The 24,957-nt window shown below is 44.7% G+C and overlaps 1 protein-coding gene and 1 long non-coding RNA gene across 3 annotated transcripts in view; one reads left to right on the forward strand and one right to left on the reverse strand.

Annotated features, from left to right (window-relative positions):
• The first annotated feature begins 24 nt into the window (after positions 1-24).
• m1ap (meiosis 1 associated protein) lies at positions 25-22,934 on the forward strand. Of its 2 annotated transcripts, none has more exons than XM_052067250.1 (12): positions 25-130; positions 13,112-13,347; positions 13,433-13,624; positions 14,338-14,512; positions 18,212-18,358; positions 18,450-18,582; positions 19,171-19,312; positions 19,386-19,437; positions 19,723-19,865; positions 19,969-20,081; positions 20,174-20,261; positions 20,787-22,934. In XM_052067250.1, exons 2-12 carry the CDS (start codon positions 13,117-13,119, stop codon positions 21,030-21,032), a joined length of 1,662 nt encoding a protein of 553 aa, XP_051923210.1. In that variant the 5' UTR covers positions 25-130; positions 13,112-13,116; the 3' UTR covers positions 21,033-22,934. The 2 variants fall into 2 exon arrangements, with proteins under 2 accessions (XP_051923210.1, XP_051923201.1); XM_052067241.1 differs by lacking the exon at positions 25-130 and adding an exon at positions 11,802-12,139.
• A 1,103-nt stretch (positions 22,935-24,037) lies between these two features.
• Positions 24,038-24,957, reverse strand: part of LOC127602020 (uncharacterized) — a 40,442-nt gene continuing 39,522 nt past the window's right edge. The window contains exon 2 of the long non-coding RNA XR_007962688.1: positions 24,038-24,907. This is a non-coding gene — a long non-coding RNA (uncharacterized LOC127602020). The remainder of the gene's footprint in view (positions 24,908-24,957) is intronic.

The following is a 24,957-nucleotide window of genomic DNA, read 5'->3' on the forward strand; positions in this document are numbered from 1 at the left end:
AAACAAGACGAAAAAAGAAAGAGGAGGCTTCTGTCAGAAAGGTTTACTTGCAGGCTGGCGACGGTGTTCAGCACAGTACGACGAAATGCGAATGTGAGACTCCGCCCCCGGAAGCGGCAGCGCACAACAGGTAAAAATGACGGAAGAACCGCACGGTTATGTTGCAAAAGTGTTTCGTTAAGGTTTTGCATGAAGCGCCACCGGGAAAAAAAAACACAACACTCACAGGTGTACAGTTTATTCTCTCTGCCCTGTGGGAATGACAACCATAGCTGCGGCTTGCTAGGGGATCGCCATTGCCTTTTCCATCCTGTTCTTAATTAATTAAGTTACATGTCTTCCAATAGATCTTGTTGTCCGCCACTGTTTCGCTGCTGCTGATGTCCGAAAACGTGGCGTACAATAAAAAGGGACCGATTCCATGGGGTACAGAAGCAGTCATGCTTTCGCTTGGATTAAAGGATTTGTGAGCCCAAGATGGTGAGTGAGGAGGGGAGAGGGGTCAAAGGTGAGGAAGTGACAAGAAAGAAAGCCGAAGAGGTGAACTTGCAAAAAGCACCTCCATGTAAGACTGCATTTTTGACAGACGAAATGTCGCAATTCATCTCTTCAGACAAATTTTTGTCGTGTATTTCGAGGAAGTTTAAAAAAAAAAACTAGAAAAAAGTGCATCTCATTTTACAAATACTTTGCTGCCTACAGGTAATGGCAAATTCCTCAAAGTAATATTGTGCAGAACCGTGAGTGATCTGTTCCAGAAGTCTGACTAAAACTGAATCCGACGAAATCCAACACAGTAATTCTTTTAAATTAGAAATAATGTCAATTCAAATAATACTTTCCTGACACCCCAAAATATTGACAAAATTACTTTTGAGAGAAAATAACGTAGGCTTTGCATGCAAATTTTTTTTAAAATAAAAATAGTGGCGGGCGGCCCAGTGGTTAGCACGTCGGCTTCACAGTGTAGAGGTACAGGGTTCGATTCCAGCTCCGGCCTCCCTGTGTGGAGTTTGCATGTTCTCCTCGGGCCTGCGTGGGTTTTCTCCGGGTGCTCCGGTTTCCTCCCACATTCCAAAAACATGCGTGGCAGGCTGATTGAACACACTAAAATTGTCCCTAGGTGTGTGGGGGAGTTTGCATGGTTGTTCGTGTCTGTGTGCCCTGTGATTGGCTGGCAACGGATTCAGGGTGTCCCCCGCCTACTGCCTGAAGACAGCTGGGATAGGCTCCAGCACCCCCCGCAACCCTAGTGAGGATCAAGTGGTTTGGAAAATGGATGGATAAAATTAGTGGGAAGTAAAATTATGTAACTAATGAAATTGATGTCCCACCGGCAGGAGTCTTCAAACTAAAAGTAGATTTTAAAATTTCACCACGCTCTTTTTGGGGCCAGGTGAGGCCTATTTATTATCGTTTGCTTGTTGATTGAGTGTGTCTATGAAATAAGACACGGCGGTGCTAAATAAAGTATGGTGAAACTGTTATGTGTGCTTTTATTTTGAAGGCTTGACTTTTAATAGGGTTTGTTGCATTGACGTTGCCCGAGTGTTAAAAAAAAATTATACCAAAATGCTAATTTGCATACATTGAGGTTAACAATGAATGAATCAGGGAATGGCATCAAACACACTGGATATTTATCTGTCCCTTACATGCAGTCTATGACCCTGAATTCCTTTATGCAATTGTATAAAGTGCTAAATGTGTACTCATTTGAATTTATACGCTGTCGTTTTAATCCGAGTCATGGTGCGCGCCCACGCGTGTGTTTTCTGTAGCAGCAGAGCAGTGGCAGGGCCTGAGGTCATTACGGTCTTTGGATTTGTGCCCCACCGCAGCAAACGTTGCCCACATCGAGCAACAAATTGAGTTGAAAACTTCCTCTGACCTGATTTGCCATGTTTTTAAAACTCCTCCAAATTTAAAGGATAAAATGGGACAAGGAGCACAAACTTTTGTCCCTAATCCCCTCACAATAGCCCCGTTGTGTTGGTGAGTAGTGCAGGTCTCAACCTTAACAACAGGTAGCCCCTCAGAATTGGACTAGTGCAAATCTTGAAGCATTTGATCAGCAAACTCACCCTTGAATGTCTGAATTCTCACTCACAGACTGACGACATAACTTCAAATCACAAATATTGTGCGTCTTTGACTGAAACCTGGGATATAAACGCTTAACTCAGATACTCAAAGACTCATCAAAATTTTCCAACCGCTAACAATTGTACACTTTCTGTTCACTGTTGCGCCTTCGATCACATTCCATGTAAATTAGCCAGAACATCTCAAACCCAATTGATTGATTCCACAGCAGATGGTGATATCAATTATTGAACCCGAGAGGACGACATTGGCCTCAATCAGATTAAGCAGATTATGCCAGCGTCGCCTCCTTTAACATCCACGCTCATGTAACTCTATCTCTCTCTCTCTGTCTCTCTCGATCTGCAGTATCTATCTATCCATCCATCCATCCGTCTCTCGCTTCTGTCACTCACTTCCCCCGGGGTGTTTGTGCTCCCGTATAATGTATGCGATCTTTAAATGTGACCTAAATACGCCACACAGCGAGTCCTCCAAGTGCTATCCCACCATGCACCAGTTGTCGACCTTGTAGCGATCCCAATGCAAATGTCCCCTTAATCCAATAAGGCCACCATGACAGCGTGGAGGAGGCCGAGAGGGTTGGCCTCGATGGTCGGAGCCCCCGAAAAACAGGAATGGAAAAAAAATAATGGATTATGGAGGATCCAAATGAGTGCCGTCTACTAAAATGTACTACACCTAGCATATGTGTTGATCAAATGATGTGAGCAGCCTACGAGACGTGCAAGTGTCGTTACTGTCACTTAGGATGTTCTTGATATCTTGTTTTCATTCAGAGCCAGCTGCCTGTGTCAGCTTTAAAAAAAAAAAGGTGCCTTGAGATACGAATGACCGTTACATAGCAGTAGTTGGGCAGGGTACAGCAAGTCGTGTCTCGCAAGCAACCAAACAACATTGCCGTCGAAATGTCTCCACTAGCTTCATGCTAGCATATAATGGAGATCAGCATTGACAGGCTAAAGATTAGCATTGTTGGTGTTTTTTTTTTTTTTTTTAAAGGGACCAGCAAAAGCAACTCATTTTGGCATGAAATCAATCAAGTCGCCTACTCCACTCCAGTTAGAATGAGGCGGAAAAGTATTTTTCTGACACATTTCTTCAGACCGTTCAAACAGGTAGTTAAATGCAACCTGACAACGCTGGTGCTTCCCCTTGGGCGAAAATGGCTGAATACTGATTTATACACGAGAAACGGGGGGCTTAGCCCAAAACTAAAAAATAGTCACCAATAAATGTCAGAACACGTTAAATCAGTTGAGGTGTTCACCCAACACCACCCCCTCCCCACCTTCAGTTCTATTGTCAACACTTTTTTGTTGATGTTCTGAACATTTCTGCACAAGTGTACGTGCTTGATTTATTCATCTTGTAAATGTTCCAGGCTTCCATCTCCGTTGCCGTCTTCCCGAAGCTTCTCCTCCGTGAAGACAGACGCAAAGTAGGCTTTGGGGGTAGGGAGAGGGATACTAATGGGTGGAGGAGAGATATAGGTGTGAAAGCACGAGCGCGCACACACACACACACAGACACACACACGGATGCACACACTCCCGATTGCTGCCAGTCTTTTCACCCAAAACCCCCCCAGGCTGCTGCGCATTTTAATTGGTGTAATAATATTTAGAGAAGGCCAAATTGTTGCGGGGCATACGCGTGACAAAATTTGAATAGGAACCCAAATGGACGTTTCCAAAATGCAATAGCTGTCCCATCGAGTGCCCTGAAGGTTGATTATTTAGTCAGTTGCCACCAGGTCGTGTGTTCATTATAAGCACAAAGATTAATGACTTGATAGAAGATCTCTTGGGGAGGGACGGGGGAGGGGGGGGGGGGGGGTGCTTATCCTTTTATTGCTCCGTATGTGCTGAACTACCGATGCTTTTTTTCTAAATTCAATCACAGGCACAAAATCCTCCATTGCTAAGTGCATATCACGACCCCCTATTGCTCCTGAAAGACTATGAACTCACCTCACCTACGTTATGCCCCCCCCCACCCCACCTCCATCTTTTCCTGCAAACAGCTAAGTCCCTCGCTTGAAAAAAAAAATGAAATGAAATCTGAATCCCCGTCTCTCTCTCTCTCTCTCTCCCTCCCTCTCTCTATTGATGATGAGGGTCTCTGGGTCTTTTGTTCATCCGCCCGCTCATGTGGCCTGCTCCCGTTGCCGTGGCAACCGGGTGTACACACGTACCATAGAGGGAGACGAATCGTGAAAGGAGATGGGATGCACTTGAGAGGGGAGAGCATCAGAATCAGGTGGAGACAGAAAGGAGGGAGTCAAAAAAAAATAAGGTTGATAAGAAGCTGTGATAATTTTGCTGCCGAAATACAAAAAAAAAAGAAAACATTATGTAGCAATCAGTCGGAATGCAACAAACGCAGACAAATGTTGTCCAGACAAGCGAAACAAAGATGGAAACAATAAACATCATCATCCCGGCATCTTCCTCTCGCCAGTTGTCTGTGTTTACCGTGTTCGAGGCGCTGTAAGAATCCAAACTCCGCAGACAGGCGGCCATCTGCCATCTTGGCTCCAGTCCAGTGAAGCGGTGCTGAGCCAGAATGGCGCCTGGTAAAGTGCAGTCCCAGCACTCACTTTTTGCTTTTTACTCTAATGCACTTTACTTTGGAGTCAGGCGATCCTCCATTAAGTGTCTCCAGTTGGTCCAGAATGCCGCTGCTCACCTCTTGACCGGCACTCGTAAGAGGGAGTACGTGACTTCTACTCTGGCGTCCCTTCACTGGCTGCCGATACATTTTAGAGTTCTTTTTAAGATCCTATTATTTGTTTTCGAATCTTAAAATGGCCTGGGCCCCACCTTACCTCTGTGGGCCTCTGCGCACCTGCCCGGTGTCTCAGGTCTGTGGACCGGACACTATTAGAGGCACCGAGGAGTATGCAGATGCTCAGACTGGATGGAGCCTTTTCCGTTGCCGGGCCCTCTCTTTGGAATCAACATTCGGCAAACTCCCTCGTTGCCCATCTTTAAAACTCGTCTTAAAACTCATTCTTATTCTTTGTCTTTTAGACTCATCATGAGACCAGATTTTGAGTTGGACCGCTTTAGTGTTTTCTGTCTTCTTTCTTATTCATTTATTGTTTGTTGTTGTATGCGGTGGTTGTTTTAAAGTGCTCGATAAATACACTTGAGTTGAGATGAGTCGAGTTTTTATATTGATATTTGTTCACGTCTAAAAGTCTGTTTCCACCCTGCGCCGCAGTGAAGACAATCTGCTTGGACTAGCAAAATTAAGGGACACTTTCCGATCAATATCCCCCCCCGCACCCCTGGAATATTGAATGGATATTCAGTACGATTATAATAATCTTTGTCTTTTGAAAAATGACAACATCGGCATGTAGGGATTAAGGGAGTCCCATGTAGAGTGTTAATAACGTTACAGATTACATAGGAGTGGACGGCACGCTCTGACGAGTCGCTTTGACCCTGACTTCATTCTTCAAACGTCAAATGGATTCACGTCGTCTCTCTGTGACTTCTGAGGTGATTACAGACGTGCATGCATTCTGTGAGGTCACAGTGGGCTGACATGTGTAGCGATGATGCGTGTGGGTGCGCGTGCTCAAAGCAACATACGATACATGGTTTCATGCTGCAGATTATGATAATGTATTCATATGAGTTCATGTCTCAGCGAGTGTTCGGTGTGGTGGTAGGGGTGGGGGGGGGTCCTTATAGGGGATGGTTACGTACAATAACAATGGTGGTTATGATAATATGTACCTCATTTGTGCGTGCGTGTGTGTGTGTCTGTGTGTGTGTGTGTGAGTGTGTGTAGCAGGGTGGGGGATTTATTATTGTGCGGGATTAGTGGATTTAAAGTGAGATTAAATTCAACACCAAGCAGGGCCCCTCCAGCAGATGAACAGATTCATGTGTGTGCGTGAGCGGTACGGTATCAAACAAAATGCTTCATCTAACCATGAATTTAATTAATTTGTCATTTTAATTGCAAAGTAAATGTTGCTTCGTAAGAAGCAACATGCACACAAAGGCTTTCATGGTGATTGGTTTTTTTTTTTTGTTTTTTTTGGTGTTGTTTCAGTCGACCGGAATTTGCCTGTGGCTTTCTGTTCACAGTGCATCAATGATTTCTGACATTTTCCTCCGTTGGGGAGGAAGGTTGCGCTTAAGTGAGTTTGCCACTCATGTGAGGAAGAAAAAAATCTTCCTACAGAGAGACAGGTGATGGGAAAGTCTTCTAGTGGTGCGTGGTGGCACCACTGACAAAATCAATACTTATCCGACACAGTCATGGCAGCGGGACCACTGGATCAATACAATTTGTGACGCTAGATAGCTCAAATCACAATAAATGTAGTAAATGCCTGTGTAAGTATGTTATTGTTTGTGAAATGGTTTGGACACGGTCCTGATGGACAAATAGAATCTCCACATCAGTCAATACAATGATAAGGACTCTCCGGGCAACGCTGTCAAAATCAATGGTGCGCTCACACACAAATGCATGTTGGCAAGCTCAGACAATTTGAGATGGGAAAAGCAAGAAGGGTAAATAACTGCTAGCCTCCCTCACTTTTTTTTCCTTTTTTTTTATTATCGCAGACTATCATCAAGTTGCTCCAGGCTCCTCTTACAGCAAAATGTCAAGATGTTATTTGGGTTGGAGTAAATGCAAGATGCATTGAAGCAATTTGACGCAATCTCAACGTCTTGTACACCTAGATGTGCCGCTAAAACTGCAATTCAAATCTGTCATACGTCCACAATAAAACAACAGGGAATTTGGCTGGAGGCTTTCTGAGATGCTTTTCAGTATTCAACTACATATCCTGTGGAACATTATTTTTTTTTGTCTTTGCTGTACAAGAAATGTAATTGCTCATCCAGTGCAGTAGGTGGCAGTGGTGGTCTCATTTATTTACTTTTTTAAATTTCAGTCAAGCTTCAATATCTTTTCTGCGGCAGACTAAAAATTAAAATTATTTTGGTTGTAACTTAATGTATATTTTGTTCTTGCTTTGTTTTCTTAATAAGGACACAATGTTACGCAGAGGTGTACTTTCAATTAATTTATATACAATATATATATGCTGGAATATGTTGGAACATGCTGTTGCACACCCCAAAACAACATCAAGAACACAACAACTGGCCTCAAGGTATTAGTGTATGTGACACAAATAGCCATACTGCGAATCACCTAAAAGCACCCCAATAACAAGAGCGGCATCAATACCTTGGAAGGTCTCATAACAATTGGATTGTAGTTGAATGTACAAAAACAACTTAATACCCCCTGTCCTCCTTTTTTTAAGCATCTTTCACCAGTCACACCCCCCTCACCCCCCCAAAAAAACACTTCCTGAATAATCAGCTTAGGTGATAAGACTGCTCTGCTTCACCGCTGAAGACTGTTGTAGATTCACACTGGACGCCCACTTCATTAGGTACACCTGCACATTCTAAAAGCATCATTGTAGAAAAGTGTCAAGTGAAGTCAGAGATTTCGCAGGTGTACCTAGTCTTGTCTACAGCATGCACCACATTGCATTGAGAGAGCCAAGTGTTGAGGTTAACAGATAGAGAACAAGTGTACAGTTGGCAAATCCCCAAGTCTCAAACACAAGTTTAATCCCCCAGCCCAGAGGGGCACCTTGCATGACATGCACACAAACACACACCGAAAAACAGCTGGCCAATCATGAGACACGCACCCTGTGGTGTGTGAACAAATCATTCTGACAGGAGTATAAAACATACACATCCACTTTGCGTTATTTACGTGTCACTTGTGTTCACACGCACACGCACAATCTATCAGCGGTGTGTTACTACTAACAATGATATCACTTGAGTCTGTTTAAATCTCTTCAACCTCCCACTGGGCGAGGAGTGGTGGGAGAGAAGAGATGAAAATGAGAGCGAAGGCGATGAAAGGGAAGCATGTTGGTGTCCGCTGGGTGACGAGTGTGTCAGGGAGAAGAGAGGAGAGGTTTCCAGAAGGGCGGACAAGGAATGCATTGATGGTCAAGTACGGCGAGATCAGAGTTAATACCAAATATCACAGACAGTTGAATTAAATTAAGATGACAAAATTACATTTTGGTACCTTAAGGGCCCACAGTGCTACAAGTAGGCAAACACAGACAATAAATAAAAATAGAAAGACAAGACGAATGCTGTTCATTGAGACACTGAGATATCTCAGCTACTGTCACCTCATCAGTGCGGCACTAATATTAATCATTCATGGAGAGGATCAAGAATTTATGACTGAGTACGACATTATATTCAGTCTGTCGCCTAAACTGTTATAGTACAGCAACATTGGCACTGTTTAGCATTAGCATTAAGCTAGCAGACTGCAATGTGGTTGTTTAATATAATGTAATTCTATGGTGTAAATCTATTTCTTGTGTTTAATTTGACGGTAAACTTTATTGAGAAATCAAGTCACAATCTTGCTGATGCTCCCATAAAAGATGGAGGATGCAAGTAATCACGGTACTCGTTTCCAAAAGTTGACATGACTGGATTTAGCGGCCGTTCAGAACTTTCGAGAGTAGAAAACTCTCTCAAGTTTTTCCTTGACAAACACTGCCCTCATCTCCACATTGCTCGTGTCATTCATGTACAGATCAGAGAATCGAGCCACTTATCGCAGCAGTCGAAAAAAGGCTTTGCAACAAAAGGTGCCGTGACATGCCTGATTTAACAGGGCACACACAAAGACCACGCTATGGCTCCGGCTCACGTCTTCTTATCCCTTCCCTCTTCAAATAAGCCCTCCCCCCAACCCACAGAAATACAGTCGGTAGATTTTGTGGACTGTGGCTTTCCTTTTCTTTTCGCCTTGGCCCTTGTTCTCCCACAACGGGATTAGCAAGAGGGATTCTTTCATTCCTTTCAAGTGGGCACACCGATCCATTTACGATAGACGAGGCTGAATACTGAAAAGAGTGTTGAGGCGGGCTGGACAAACCAGTGCTAAGATGAGTGACGAGGAGTGAAAAAGATGATATGAAAATAAAATAATCATTGATTTGTCCTTCTAGCAGAACTACAAGTGGACTATTATTTGTTTTTGTTTTTTGGTCAATTCCTTGTATGCCTAAACTAAAGCACTATAAACTCAAACATGGCTACAACACAAATAAGTAAAATCACGTTGCTCTCCTCACTCACTCTCTGCATTTCGATTTTACACTGCTCATTAAAACTGTCTATTTATTATCTGCAGCAGACACACAGTGCCATCTATTTTGAGATAGCTCAGCGTCGACAGTGTAGCCTGGCTTTTTTTTTTTTAAATCATTGTGGATTTAACAACATTTAGCCCAAAGCAATTAGATGTAACCCATAAGGCCTGTCAACAGCTCTAAGCATTGACAATCAAATCAACGAGCAGATTTTTCTAGCGCCTTTCTCCACTCACGGCTCCTTTTCTCCTCCCCCATTCCATTTTTGCTCTTTTGCTGAAACGACAAGAATGATCAGCTGCCGATGATTGCCTGTTAAGACCACTTGCACGGTGAGCGACACAAAGGGGGGGGGGGGGGGGGGACAGCCATGTTCATCATTCCCGTTTCATATGAGGATTGGTGCGGAGTGACAGCCTCATTTCCATAACAACAGGGCCAAGGCTTCGGGTGAAACGTTGTCAAAAGTACCTGGACTCACAAGAACGCACCGGAGCAAAGTGACGGAGCGGAGCAGTTGGATGGACGAGAAGTGGAATGCAAGATTTGATTTGAGGAGGATCGTACATATGTAGGTGTACCGTTACTTTCAAATATGACTCAAGTAAAAATTAAAAATAGGCCATGATCAATAGTCGGCGTCATGTGTCATAAATTGGTTGGAATTCAAACACATGTGACAAAGAGATAAAAATATAGTAGTTGGAGAGATGCAATTTGAAGCTGCTGCAACGTCTGAACAACGCCAGGCAAATTTAAAGGAACACCTTGACAATTTTAACGCTGATTTCTTTTCTGCTCGGCCTAATCTTGCTCAGGCAGAAGCTTTGCCTCCTACAAATTCCAAAAAGTGCAGCCAGGAAGCCAATTCATCTTGTAGGAGCAGGTTTCACGGTCGAGGCAGAGGCTGTCTGTCAGTCTTTTTAAATTCTCTGAAAATTCTCTTTGCATAGTTGTGAATTAGACGTTTTTTCCCCCTCATATCTGCAAGTGGCAAATCGTTTCTGAAGTCGCTGGCAAACCGATGTTGGTTCCTGGACGACAATTGAGACAACTGTGAGGCAAACCAGATGACACCATTCGACTCCGTAGCGACTGCTGTACAACACCGTTAATGCCATAGTGTCCATCCAATGGCTTATTACATGTTAAAAGATGTCAAAAGTCGCCATTAGCCATGAAGTTGTTGACGTCAAGTCATGAAGAAATCATTTGCCGTGACTTCGGGCACAAGGAGAACATCTCTCATGTTCACATGCATGGCACATTAAAGGAACCATGACTTATTAATGAGTCTGCAGTCACCAGATCAACTGCTTCTGCTGTCTGTTGCTTTTTGGCTTTTTTCTCTCTCATGACAAGACCCCAATGAAATAAAGAAAAATCCATGTGTACAAAACTGAAAGATTTGGCCAAAAACTCTGAGTTCCCCTAGTCCTTACCTCAAGCCCATCAAGCACCTTTGCAATGCTCTTTATTTGAGATCTGATATTGATGTGCTTCTCACATTTACAGGCACACAAAGCAACACAGCCATTATTCCATTAAGATGAAACCCTGTTAAAACCCTCCCAACCATTTGTGTGCATGTTTGATTCTTCTGCAACGCGGCCGCTAAGTGAGCACTGCACATCCAATCTCCAAACTAAAATGCCTTCCGCTGGAAATGTCTTTCAACCGGATTATCGCAAGCCTCTAAAATAGTAAGTCCAAACATGTTCCCATAATACTCATCCCAAAAGAGAATGAGTCGCAGTGAAATCCGCATGGATCATTTTTGTCCTTTTTTTTTTTAACCAGAATATGATTCCCCTTTTCAAAATATGATCTTGCTGTAGTAGTATTGTAAAAATCGATACTGGAACTGGAAGCAAGTATTGGTCCTTTTCACATGGGGATTTTTTTAAAGTCATGCTTTTAGTTCCCATTTTATGGAATTAAACCAAAACAAAGCAACTGGGGTGCGAAATGAGAAGCAAAAGTACATGCAAAACTTTCCCTCAAATCCCCAAAATACATTTAAAAATGTATTTTGGATTAGTGCCGTACTGGAAAGCCCCCGTTGACCTAGAAGATTGTTTATGTGCGTTACAACTAAATAACGAGGCACGTGAGTGTGCTCTTGTGTGTATGCCTGGATCTACAATCATCCCTTCAAGGGCCACAAGTGAAATCCAAGTCTTTGGAGTAAAATTCCATTCCATGATATACACTTGAATTAACAATTAAATAAAACCTTTGTTCAAATGTAAGATAAATGCAAACTAGAATTGGTGTCTGAAAATAAATCTGAAAGTGTGACAATATTGTTATGACTCTGCAGGTACACTATGGAACTGATGATTTTTCAATTTACTCTAAAATAAAACAAAATAACATTTAGATAGCCGGAAGATTAAATGTGAGGTACATAAAGGCTCCTAAAAAAGTCTTCCGCTCCCAAAAAAAAAGATGCAATAAAAAAAAATCTCGCAGTGATGGAGTGAGAATGTATTTTTTTCCTTCCATGTTACCATCGGGGCCCCGTAAAGTTCCATGCTGTATTAAAGGTGGCAAGCTTCCTATATTTCATGCAATGCCATCAAATATATCGACATATTCTTTCTTATTCATCTAAAATTATTATCCGTTTACAGTGGTTTGGAAGGTTCGAGAGTCCGTTTACGTTTTGAGGAAACCCCAATTTATTGTCGTGTATTTTAATGATGCTGTGATTGTACTCGTCCTGCCCACCTGGCCCCTCTACATTTTGGCACCCCTAGTGGAGCGTGAGTGAACAACCCAATCAAGATTGGACGATTGTTGCTTGACTTGGCTGAATCTACTAACCTGCTAAATTCGGTAACTAAACGTTTGTTATATGGTTCGTATAAAATTCAGTCGACGCAACGAGGTTTTGTGAAATGTAATACTTACGATTTTGATAGAATACAGAAACGTTGGAGAAGTCTTCGAGCCGAACGTTAGCATTAGCTCATTATGCTAATTGTGGGATAATCCGTCCGGCCGTCATTGTATGGTATGGTATTCTCATAAAAGAAAAAAAAGTCGGTGGGTCGTCAAAACGACGGATGAAACACGCCGTGTGTGGTTAGTACATACAGATAGATAGTTAGTTTCTGGTGACAGAGTGCAAAACAACATATTTAATTTTACAGTATTTCCTATTGTAACATCCGATGCTGTTGAACCACTTGGTTGAGATTTTAGAGTGTAGCAAGACGGTGACAGATTCAGATTCAGTTAAATTCGTTTTGTTGGGACTGCAATACCGTATGCCGTACATGTTAAATTAATCCACCCATCCATTTTCTAATCCGTTTATCCTCGCAAGGCTCGCGGGCGTGCTGGAGCCTAGCCCAGCCTGTCTTTGGGCAGTAGGCGGGGTACACCCTGAACTGGTCTCCAGGCAATCGCAGGGCACACAGAGACGAACAACCATCTGCACTCACACCCAGGGCCAATTTGGAGTGCTGGAGTGTTTGTTATGCACGTTTTCGGAATGTGGGAGTAAACTGGAGTACCTGGAGAAAACCCACACACACATAGGAGAACATGCAAACTCCACACAGGAAGGCCAAAGCTGGATTCTGTTTTGGTTCATGTAATTACAAACCTATCTAAGCTCTTTTTGTGCCTCTGTGGGCTGTTTGTTTTATAAACACTCAAAATATTTTTGTAATGACTGGTTTGCATTGCCTTCTTGTGATCCAGTAACTCACCTCACCCTTTTGTTTTTTAACAATTTATATGCACACACTGTTAAAAAACAGAAGTCAGTAAAAAACAAATTTTTTGTTTTCATGTTTTCAGGTGACATGGATCACAAGAAGAGCTCTGGTTTCTCAAACACCACATTTCTGCGGCAACCAGCTCGGGTGTTGATCGTTGAAGCAATGCCACCATGGTGGTCCGAGACCCGCTCTGTTCTCTGTGACGCTCTTGATAACTTCCTGACTCTGGTCTGTAGTCTGAAAGGACCTTGTAGGCTCCCTTTCCTCAGCGTCTTTGCCATCAGCAGTCAGCAGGAATGTCTGCTTCCTTTTGTGGTAATACTGATGACAATTCTCTCATCCAAAATTTCCGTTCTTTCCTCGCCTTCTCTCATTCTTTTTTTTTTTTTGTCTTTTTCAGAGAGTTCGGGGTAACCTGCCCAGGTTGCTTTCCTGCGTGGAGGCGCTGCGGGCGATCCCGAGCGAAGGCGTCACCACAGAACTGGCCAGTGTAGGCGAGATACTGCGCCAGACCGTGCTGGATGGCCAGAGGCAATTTAACCAATACAGGAAATTCAGTGGCGTCGACATCCAGACCAACATATCTGTCGAGGTGAGGAACGGCAGAACAACAAACAGGATTATTCTGTAAGGATTGTTTAGTTTGAAAGGGGTGTTGAAAACCAGGCAGGTGCGAGCCTTGGTACGCTCGCCTCGAGGCTGCTTATGTACACTTCAGTGCAGGAAACGTCCTCGTCTCAGCCGCCGCTGAGCCATCTTTCTGTGGGAATCGGTTTGATTGACATCAGAGAAGCTGCAGTAGAGTTGTTGTTGCCGGAAGATCCAATCAGCTTGTGGTCGAATGTCCCATCAAACTCTTGGATTTGCCCCCACTTGCATATGTTGATCTCGCACTGTCACCTGAGGCGTTATAAGTATAGTTTTTTTTTACCAACTATACCGGAAGAAAGCCATGAAGTTAGTGATTTTTATTATATTCTCTCATTAGGGATACAAATTACACAGGAGAGCAAATCTATGTCCTCGCAGAGCTTCCTCAGCAGCTGTTCTGTTCCCTGTGTCATAAGAATCAAAAGTGATCGCCTTGATGCCAGATAAAGTCCGTTTTTTTGGCTTGAAATCACACACGCAGCGTGTTACATTTTCTAACAGTGCTTTATTGTTTCTCATGTCCCCAAAGTGCAACCGCGGTTTCAAAGAGTTTTTTTTTTTTCAAGAGAAACCAGCTGTAAACATTCTTAAGAAAGCTCTCCAGAGACTCAAGCGGATGTTCTTTTTTCTTTTCTCTCTTTTTATTTTTAATAGGTTACTGTGGTGACCAGCCGTCCCGGAAAAGGCATGGTTTGCCTTTTGAAAAATGTGCTCAAGGATGATGACCTGGATCCGATCAATGGTTTCCTGGTGGTGCAGCTCTCCAGTCAGGTGGAGTGGGGTCAAGACGGACTCCCGCCTCAAGAGCCACCTCAGGATTGTAGTGCAGGTACGAAGGAGGAAGCTGACTACTTGCTATCTCTTTCCTGAGCAAACTTGACTCCCCCTCACGTTCCAAATACTTTCCCACCCTGCTCAATCCACGCGGTCGAGAAGGTTTGACCCGTTTACACGCTTATTTGTGTTCGTCTCACACACCCGTAGAACCCTGTGCCAATTTCTCTCGCCAGCCACTGAAGTCGTTGCGGGAAACCGACGTTCTGCAACACATGAACAACGCAACGGCGACTCGAGCCTTAATTAGGGAAAAAAAAGGATCAAATGCGTTTGTTTGGGGCCTCGGTGCGCATTCCCTGCTATTGGACTCTTGGGAGAAGATACAGAAATGGGTCATGAGAAAAAGGAGACGCAACACAAACAAACGAGTCGAGCGAGCAAGACGGGAAGCCTATCTTAACTCATCAGCAATGGGATGTTAACGCCGTGTAATTGTGCCTGTTTTGGGTCCAAAAAGAATGTAGCAGGCACTAAAAATGACCGCTTTGTTTACCAGGTGAGGTTCTCAAGTGGGTCTCAATTCCAGCTAATCCTCCCGCGTTCGCTCTGAGCCGTGAAAGCTTTAAAGATAGCTGCTATTTGAGGATGCGTCGCGTCCGTTGATCTCTTCCAATTTACATTTGCGATGCACAGATGACATCCGCCGCTCAAACCGAATGCGAATCGCAAATGACGTTTTTGCGGCTTTATTTGCACCTTTCCTCTTGATCTGTGTGTGTGTGTGTGTGTGTGTGTGTGTGTGTGTGTGTGTGTGTGTGTGTGTGTGTGTGTGTGGCCCCAACCAGTGTAATTACACCATATCGTTTTCACTTTTTCTTTCATCATAGTCCGCTGCAGGGCCTCTTGCTCACTCCATCAAAGCCTTATACGAGAGGGCTTCTTTACCCCCCCCCCCCCTTTGCTGCCCTCCTTTCCAGTGACTTAATTGCCGTCGCCGCCTCTTTCCTCCTTCCATATCTCTCTCTATATGAGGAATAGTAGGACGTCTGAGTTACCTAATTTGCCACCTGCTTTGATCTTCTTTCTCCAAAATCTCTTGTATCGCCAGCGATTCATGTCGCATTAACCCAAACTGCGGCCATCATCACTTCTCATGAAATACCTCCAAAGGTTTTCCTGGTTACAGACCGTCGGCAGTCTGTAACTTGATGTTCCGGTTCAGCGTGATGCCTCCACCAGTCAGTCATGCACGTACTAAACACGACAATTCATTCATAAACAGCAGTCGACGGGAGCTTTCCTTGCAGACACGTAAGAACAGATTACATAATGACTTCTCCAGTAGGTGAAATCAATGGCCGTTCTGTTCGGCGCAACGCCACGGAGCCTCACGCTCTTTTTCTGTTGCTAAATATTTTCCTTCCTGAGGTCCTCGGAAGCACCGAGGCCATCTTTTCCGCCCCACGCATGTTTATGGATGAGTGCGCGAAACACAATTATGCTTTCAGCCGCAGAAATAATTTCAACTTGCTGACTCACCATTAACCACTAAAAGTTCATTATGGCATTCACGACAATAGCAGCAGAGCAGTATAGGAGGCGGGTTTAAGTGTGTGTCTTAACACTTAAGTTGTTTGTTTTTGTTTGTCACAGCTGCCGTCGGTGGCAACAGGAGGGAATCCTCCCAGCCTGGCTGTAATGTTTGCTTTTCTATGCAGTAAACAATATTTGAAAGATGCCCGCGGGCATATGCTCAATTCCCAATAGATATTGAAAGATGCCGTTGATACTTCTTCAGGTATTCGCTTCAATGCGTGGACTTCCTGCTGGGCTCGTCTGTCTTCCATCGGCGCAACCTGCAGTTGCACTCTTGTTTCTGCTCCGTTTCGGAGGCAGTCAGCTCATGGGCTGGAAATGTGTTTTCTGGAGGAAACTCCACCCACAGCTGCTGGCGGGCCCGACCACAGACACTGCGCCAGTGTAGACACACACCGGAAGTGCTTTCACACTCCCCAGATATATGGGCCTTAAAGTCAAGGGCAGGAATCCGACGGAAAACAGGATGGTCTTGCATGTTTGCGCTGCAGATTACGACTGGTATGGCTTTCAAAGTCTTCACGTGACAAAGTGACAGAAAGTAGACTAGACTTTAGTCACCAGGTCCAAGTTGTGGCGCAGACAGACAGCTCTGCTCTATAAGTGTGGTGGGTGCAATTTTATTTCATTCACAATTGTGACGTCAGCATGCATCGAACCCTCTAAATCAATTTAGAATTTAATGTATAATTATTAATAATATTATTCTCATCATCTTTAAGATATATTTTCTTACAAACCTGGCACAATTGGTGGGTGTGTCTTCAAGGCGGTCTCCAATTGCCCGCTTCTCAGTTCCCAACTTAACGTCATCCGCAAGTGGACATCTTGCAGTTGCTTGTTAAACGTACTTTGCGCTGTGTGCTACTACTCCATGCTTGTCAATCTTCTTTCGAGAGCCTCCTTGCAGATTTCATCCGCTAAATCTTGCTCTTCTCTTTCTGTTTTCCCTAGTTTCATTCTGTCTTTCATGCTCCTCCTCTTCAGCGAACACACAGTGCTTTTGTCTTACGCTTTGTCCGAGTGTCCTTTACAAGTCTCTGTCAAACACCCGCCTTAAAGCAATCGTGCCTGCGAGGCAATGAGGTCACACTGCCGCGAGTGTGTCGAGCACCCATGTTGCATGGCGGACAATCAATGTGGCATTTGTCTCAGTCTCCAACAACATCAATGGCCTATTCACGGCTGCGTTATACAATGCGGATGGACGAGACGTGCGCTTTTGGTATCAACATGTTCGCAACGCCATGCAAAACAAAAAACAAAAAGATGACGTACATTGTAGACGGCCTCCCCTGTACAGTGGACATGCATGCCAATGAGGACACAAATCAAAGGGTCGGTAATGAAACCAGTAGAAAGGAAGAAGATGGATTTGATGCATGGATCTTAATGGAGAAGCTGCACTGTGGATTTTGCTATGTCAAGATCATTCTTCATCTTGTTGACACCGAGCTTGCGCGTTCGAGCTTCCTGTAGAGTCAGTTCTTTGGGAAAAGGCGATCTCACACAGAAGCTTAGGCTGGGACTATTCTACTTTTATCCAGCGTCTGTCCCCTTTGCTATCTCGCTCTCCTCCAGGCCTCGCTCCGCCCTTTCTGGCTGACATTTACAATTATTTTCTCTCCCGCGCTCATAATTCTTCTCTCCCTCTCTCAGTTACTCTGGCTCAACGTCTCTGCTTTCCCACACCCCCCAGGCGCACATTAACGTAGACAATCGATTTGCTTGAACTGTGTTTTTTTCATATCCCATCACCGCCCAAGGTTTTCCCTCCGATCGCTTTATGTTTGCAATTAGAGCCACCGTTGCTCCCAGTCCATTTTTTAAATGTCTTTATTCAATTCGAGGAACAGAAAGTTTCTGATGGGCAAATATTGAATACACTTCCCTCAACATCTAAAAGTGAAAATTGCTCTCATTGGTGATGCCACATTTTTAAGGGGACAACTTGAAGGAAGTTCAATAAACTCTCTGTGCCCTGCGCAAGATAAATGGAGAGGGAGAAAGGGAGCACAAGTAAAAGAGGCGTTAAGAGCAGCAAGAAATATTTCAATTGAATGTCTCCATCTAGTGGGCACAATAGAAGCTCGTTCTTGTTTTTTAACCTCTGGGCGAGAATGAACTCACAACAGTCTTGACTTTTCTCTTACAGATAATCTGGTGCTGGTGGACCTGCACCTGGTGGACAGCAGTGTATTTGCTCTGGAGGAAGTGTTTAAGAATTGGCTTCAAGAGTATGGAGTGGTCTCTGAACACATCCACCTTGTCCTACCAAGCCCACGGGGGGGTCCCGGTCCAGGTTCGTCACCGCTCCTACTGACCAAAAGTTAAAAAAAAAAATGTCATCGTCACTGTCAGAGACGTGACCGTGGCTTTTTGCTGCTCTCTAGTGTGCATTAAGTGCGACATGCGTGAGCGCGTCATCAGCCCCGGCTCCCTTCCACTGAACCCCTCGGAGAAGCCAGAAAGCCTTTGTGACGTCATGTCTGTCTCTCAAATACCCCGGAGAATGAGAGCAATCAAGTAGGATGGAGGACTCATCGTGTGATTGTCTTACGGTATATTCAAAATGTTGGGAGGGGAAAGAAGTGGCTATGTCCGCCCTCTTCTTCATCTTTTGATTGGAACGATGAACCGAACATGAGTGTCGCATCGATCATCCATGTATTGTCACTTGTCTTCTGTAGGAGCTCTCTTTGTCTGTGAATGCTTTCATTCGGATTGTGCAGAGCATTGCGTTTAATTTGGCAAGTTGGCAACTCGGCAAGTTGGCAACTGGCAAGTTAGAAACTCGAAAAAGGGATCCATTTTGGTCTGGCGCAAGAGTGTGTAATCATTTGTCTCAGTTGCCAATCCGCTGAACAAAGACACAAATTGCTAAACAAGTTGCGATAAGAAACAAACCAATCCTGTGTCTGTCTTTAAAACCCTGGAGAACCCAATAACCCCTATGTTTTTTTCAAATATCCAATTCCTTAATCCTAATTTTTTGACCGTTTGGGATTTGAGTAGCAGAATTTATTTTGACCACTTCTAAATTACACCGCGTGAGTTCTCCAGGGTTAAACTCATCAAGGTCATGAGTGTCTCTTTACGTACGTTTGCCCGTAGGGCCCTTTACAAGGCTGGCGTGTGTCAAAGCGTGTTGTACGGCCTGCCGCTAGTTGTCATCCCGACCGCCTGCTGGCGTCTGAACTGGGATGAGATAGAAACCAACCAGCACAAGTTTCAAGCTCTCAACCGTACACTGCAGGTAAATACAAATGCAACAAATGCCTCTGTACCGATTGTTAAAGGTGATGACGTCTCCCGGTTTTCTTTTTCAGGATCAGGACCAGGTTTTGCTGCTGCAGGTGGGGCCGACAGATGGAGACTCAGGTGTGCGACTTATTTAACCCACGACCTTTTGAAGTGCACTCGTCGTTGGACTTGAGTCCAACGTAGATAAAACCGGACTTGACATTGACTCGGTATTAAGGATGCGCCAATCTCGAAATCTCACGCCACGCAATCGTCACCGTACCAATTATGAATGCGGCGTGTCCTAATGATGGCTGATTGCCTTTAAAAGTCTTCTTGGAACAGAAACCTGCATACTGTATGCCTCATGCGTTCATGCTCTGCATCCCGCGTGTGTTTTGTGTCTCTTTGCATGCGACGCAGATTTGTGCTCTTACTATTGCCTCTACCCATCTCCGTCACTCGCCATGCTCCTGAAGCCAGTCGTCTGCAGGGAACTATTTATACCTGGCGCATACTCTGAGCCAATGTGGGAGCCTCCCCCTGAAACCATGCAGGTCATCATGGTAAAATCAACTTTGTCTTCTCTGCAATTACATGTGACCAAGTTCAATAGTCAGAAGCAGTAAGAGGCATGTTCGGCTTCTACTTTTTGTCTGTTTCCGTCAGGGTTGCCTCAGCCAGATCAAAGAAAAGGAGGTGTTGAGCCCCTGCTCCTTGAGCAGTAACCTCTACCAGCATCTCAGGAGCACCCTGGTCACCAAGCTGCACTACCCATTGGGGTCGGGCTAATATTAAATGTGGCTCATCAGGCTAAATAAATCTGATCTAGCCGTGAGTCATGAACTTGAGACAATGCATCTCTCGTCCTTAGCCCTTCAACTATGCACCCCGCTATCCAAACATACCAGCGTCAACCACCAGAGAGCGCTGTAGCCACAGCCAGCAGTCAATCCCATCAGGTAAACAGTGTTGGTTTTCTTCACGATTGAGTTGACGCGCTATATCAGTAGCTTCTACCAAACCTTGAATCCATCTTCAATCAGTTGAAATAGGAACACATAGTGGATGCTTGTGAACTTGACTAGACTATTTTTTTTTCGTCAGCTGAGTCCTGAATGTGAGTCCTGAGTGACCTGAAAGCGCAGAGCAGTTGGCTGTGTGACTCATTGGGCCCGATAAGGCTGCTGACATGCAAATAGTTTGAAAGGCGGAAAAAATACTCAACCGCACTGCTGTTGCTTCTTTCTCTGCTTAGGAAAGCTAAAAATCTAATTGTTACATTTACTCGCTCAATTAAAACTGAGCATTCAGTCATGCAGATCACGCTCTCCCATTATTACGTGAATGATACAATATACGAAGAACAAATTTTATGTGACACACTTAGGCGTAATAGCAAGTTTGGTGGAGGTCGCTGCAACACTGAGTACTATTCTAGCTAAATACACAGCGTCACATGGTATGTCGCCTTCCTTCCAAACCAGGCTCACCAGCTTGGAATGTACGTCAAGGTCAAGTCCACTGTGGCCCCCGAGCCGCCTTCCTTGCAGAGGACCCTGGAAAACTCCCGCTCCGCCCCGCTGAGACCTCCAACTCCCGTGAGACCACATCGTCGAGCTTTGACCTTTGTGAGAAGGAGTAGCTCATGCAGTAGTGGCCATCAGGCCTCGGCGCCTGCTCTTCAGGAGGAATCGGACAAAGATGGCAAGGTAACACTGGCAGAGCACTGATGGGTGGATGGCGGAAGGCAAAACTGAAGATAAAAGAGGAATACGGTAGCCAAAGGTCAAGAGGTTATGTCGTGCATTCTTCATACGAGTCCCAGCGTACAGTTACAGTGTTTCCGTTTCAACGTGCGCACACAGATTTGCCATTTGAGGGGTTTGGTCGTAACACGCCCTTCTTAAGAAGTGAAAATCACAAACTCGGAATTCTGTGCCAAAAATGCCCCGGACAGCTGATTGAATTCTTCCATGCATCGCGATTAAAAATGTCACCACATGGGCTGATGTGAGCGTGCGAACGTGTGTGTGCATGCGTGCGACCAAATGACAAATTAGTAATTGTGCTCTTAAAAAGGGAGAGAGGCGAGGGGGGGGGAATTTACATATCCATATTGTACTGACGTAAAGACAAGTATTCACATTCCTCTTCGAACACAGCTTTACTGTTTTAATGGGGGGGGGTTAGCAGCAGCAGACAAATGGCTCTCTGCTCTCCTCAAGCACCACTCATTCTCGCCTTCTCTCAAAGGTGCCAGATGAAGAGGTGAAACTCCGGAAACATCAAAGTAAATGAATAATTTCGTCCTCGTGGTTTGCAGAGACATCCTCATAGAGTCAATGCAAATATTTTGTAGTCATGCTCATATTTCTTAATCTAATAAGCACAAGAGCCGTGTCTCTCTCTCTCTCTCTCTCTCTCTCTCTCTCTCTCTCTGTCTCTCTCTCTCTCTCTCTCTCTCTCTCTCTCTCTCTCTCTCTCTCTCTCTCTCTCTCTCCCTCTCTCTCTCGCACACGCACGCATGCACAGACTTTAATCAGTCTCCCGCCATTCCACTCCCATGTTGAACCTTGTAACACAAGCGAGGAGCCAGTGACAAATTACCTCATGGCGTTGTGACGTCACAAGCCTTCCGCATTCACAAATTCCGACCATAACGACTCTTTTGTCTCCGAAGGAGAATTCGAGCAAATTGGCTCCCATTTCACTTGCTTTTCTCCCGCCATCTTTGTCCTTTCTCTTCCCCTCCTTACATTATTCATTGCAAACCCTGCGCGCGATCAACCGGTGGGTAGAATCGAAAAACAAAAAGGTCAAAAAGGCTGAAGTTCCTCTTTCTGACTGCTAACCATAAAGGAGAACCAGGAGAGCAAAAGTGCGATTTTTGTGTGGGTGGCTGTGTTGCATTCTACTGACGAGCATCAAAATAGTTTAGTTTGAAGAACGCTTAGTTCCCGTTTGGCTTTCATATGCTGTCACCTTGTAACAGTTTGGATGTTGCTGTGGACTGTGCTAGCCTTAAATAAGAATGATTGCAGTTGAGACAGTGTTCCAATTTGACTGTCAATGCATTGTCTTGAGACTTGGAAAGACACCGCTGCTCATTGTCTTGCCATCGGCAGCACGGAAGAACACTTCTTTATCTCTGCCTCAGACTCGTGCGGCGTCTTTCCTGCAGTTGCCTGTTCCGGCCTGAGTGATAAAACAATACAAACTACAATAAAACGCACAAAGCACTTCATATACAGGTCGCGGACAGACAATAACGACGTGCATCGGCCCCGAGGAGGCGGACAAATCAAAATCTCAAATAAGATTGTATGCCTGTGCAGTCTGCAAAGTGTCCAAAAAGCAATTGCAAGTAGCATACATTTCAACTTTGGAATAGAAACGGAATTGGATTCTTTGAATTAGAGTCCTACATTTTAACGAAGGAGTTGAAGTTGAGTCGTGCAGACTCCAGTCACGGTAGCAAAAACCTGAATGAAACTATGACAAAGAACCGACAAAGAGCAAATGTAACTTCAGAGACGAACGGCTTGCCCACGCAGTGCTAAAAATAGAAGTTGGTGGTCTGCATGAGATTGTTTTATGTGTGCAGGTATGTTGCCAAAAAAAAAAAGGATGAATTTAGATATATTCGAATCACCAGAAAAGGATCTTAACACATACGCAGGCTCACACACTCTTTCCAAATACTGTACATTGCCACGAGTTTGAGCAAGGCATGCAAGGATCTTTTGTTTGTTGCATGAAAGCCCTTTTGGCCCTCCGTGCTGAAACCACAATGAACGAACCCGGAGCACATGCGATTTTGCATACTAAAAACAAAAAAAAAACTGGTCAAGAGTCGTGTCAGTTTGTTAGCATGTTAGCTTTATCTGCAGCTGTTGCCCAACTCAAATTTCCAAACAGGCCCAACTTCTGTAGCCCTGCGAGGGGGGGGAAATAGTTGCTAGACAATTGCTGCAACTATTTCCATCAGTTTTTACATCACGGCAAACAAGTGTTGAGTCACGTAAAGGACAAAAAAAAAGAAATGGATAAATGGGCTACCGTGCGCTACGCTCAAGTTAACTCTTCTGTTGTTCGATCAGTTCACCGCTGCTTCTGCTTTGCTTTCTCCTCCGCCTGCCTGACGGTGCGCAGAGATTGAGTTGAGGACCTTAAAAATGTAATCGGGCTATCTGTGGATTTGTTCAAAAAGAACTTTGGTTGCACTTGGGGAAAAAAAACAGAGCGATGAACGGGATACCGAACTGGAGCCGCGAATGGAACAGTCTGTCCCTGTTTTGCACGCCAACTGACACATGCAGCGCTTTCCTGCCAGCATTCATCGTGTCAATGTCTTTCTCATCTTGGCTTTCGTAAGCACTGGAGAAACTCTCCCCTTTTTTTTTAAAATATTCTTCATCTGTCTTTAGCTGCTTTTTTAGCTTTTGACCAACCTTTGTCTGCGCTTGCAATGCAAGACACAAACCAGTTGCGGTGATTCGACACCATTGCAACCTAATCAGTGCAGAGAGAGGAGAGAAGTACGGATGAAAGCCGCTGCTTCATTGCTTTAACGGTGCGAGTTAAGTGGCTGGAAACGAACTGAAAGAACACAAAACAGTGTGGCAAAGGAGGGGAAGTTGAGGATGAGGTCAGACTTGCTCAGCCCAGAACAGAAAGTCTCTTGACCAAAAATAACTGTGACATCGGTGGCAGATGTCCGCTATAGGGAGGAATCTTTTCAATACTTTTTTTTTTAATAGTTGTCATATTTACAGACAGCGCAGCTGTTTTCTGACATCTACACATATGTTGCAAGTAATTGCAAAGTCTCTCTTGTAGAGGCAATAACACACGAGTGGAAAAACATGGAACAACTTCCCCCTGCAGTTGAACAGCCACATTCCCCCCCCACCCCCACCCTCCACCCCGTGTCTATTTCCTTGATCCAAATGAGGGCTTGAGTTCACATTGCCTGATTCCTGCGAAGATTTTTCCACCATATGGAGTCTAAAAATAAAGCACCTCCTGTTTTAGTGCCTTGGACTCGAACCTTTCCAAGTCTCTGCGGATTGGTGGCATTGAAGGTGATGAATCGGCGCAGTCAACGCGTGAAGGAAAATCTCGTTGTCCCACGTAATCAAAACACAGAAGTGTGGTCACGCATCTGCAACCACACCACGGCTTGCTTCGCCACTTGTGGAATTAGACCGTCCAAACAGTTTCATCACTTCTTTGGCCCTGGGGCTCTCCCTTAAAATGGACACGACCGCGGATGAACAGAAAAGAAAGATCCATCCATCCATTTTCTGAACCGCTTAATCCTCACTAGGGTCGCGGGGGGTGCCGGAGCCTATCCCAGCTGTCTTTGGGCAGTAGGCGGGGGACACCCTGAATCGGTTGCCAGCCAATCACAGGGCACACAGAGACGAACAACCATCCACGCTCACATTCACACCTAGGGACAATTTAGAGCGTCCAATCAGCCTGCCACGCATGTTTTTGGAATGTGGGAGGAAACCGGAGCACCCGGAGAAAACCCACGCAGGCCCGGGGAGAACATGCAAACTCCACACAGGGAGGCCGGAGCTGTAATCGAACCCGGTACCTCTGCACTGTGAAGCCAACGTGCTAACCACTGGGCTACCGGGCCGCCAG

Source organism: Hippocampus zosterae, chromosome 1, assembly GCF_025434085.1.
Source record: "Hippocampus zosterae strain Florida chromosome 1, ASM2543408v3, whole genome shotgun sequence".
Lineage (NCBI taxonomy): Eukaryota > Metazoa > Chordata > Actinopteri > Syngnathiformes > Syngnathidae > Hippocampus > Hippocampus zosterae.

Bases quoted from the DNA above. Each gene is read 5' to 3' on its own strand.
- m1ap (XM_052067250.1), top strand. From the start codon at position 13,117: ATGGATCACAAGAAGAGCTCTGGTTTCTCAAACACCACATTTCTGCGG. The intron at 13,625-14,337 runs GTGAGGAACGGC...TATTTTTAATAG, and splicing joins AGACCAACATATCTGTCGAG to GTTACTGTGGTGACCAGCCG. The intron at 20,262-20,786 runs GTAAACAGTGTT...CTTCCAAACCAG, and splicing joins CCAGCAGTCAATCCCATCAG to GCTCACCAGCTTGGAATGTA.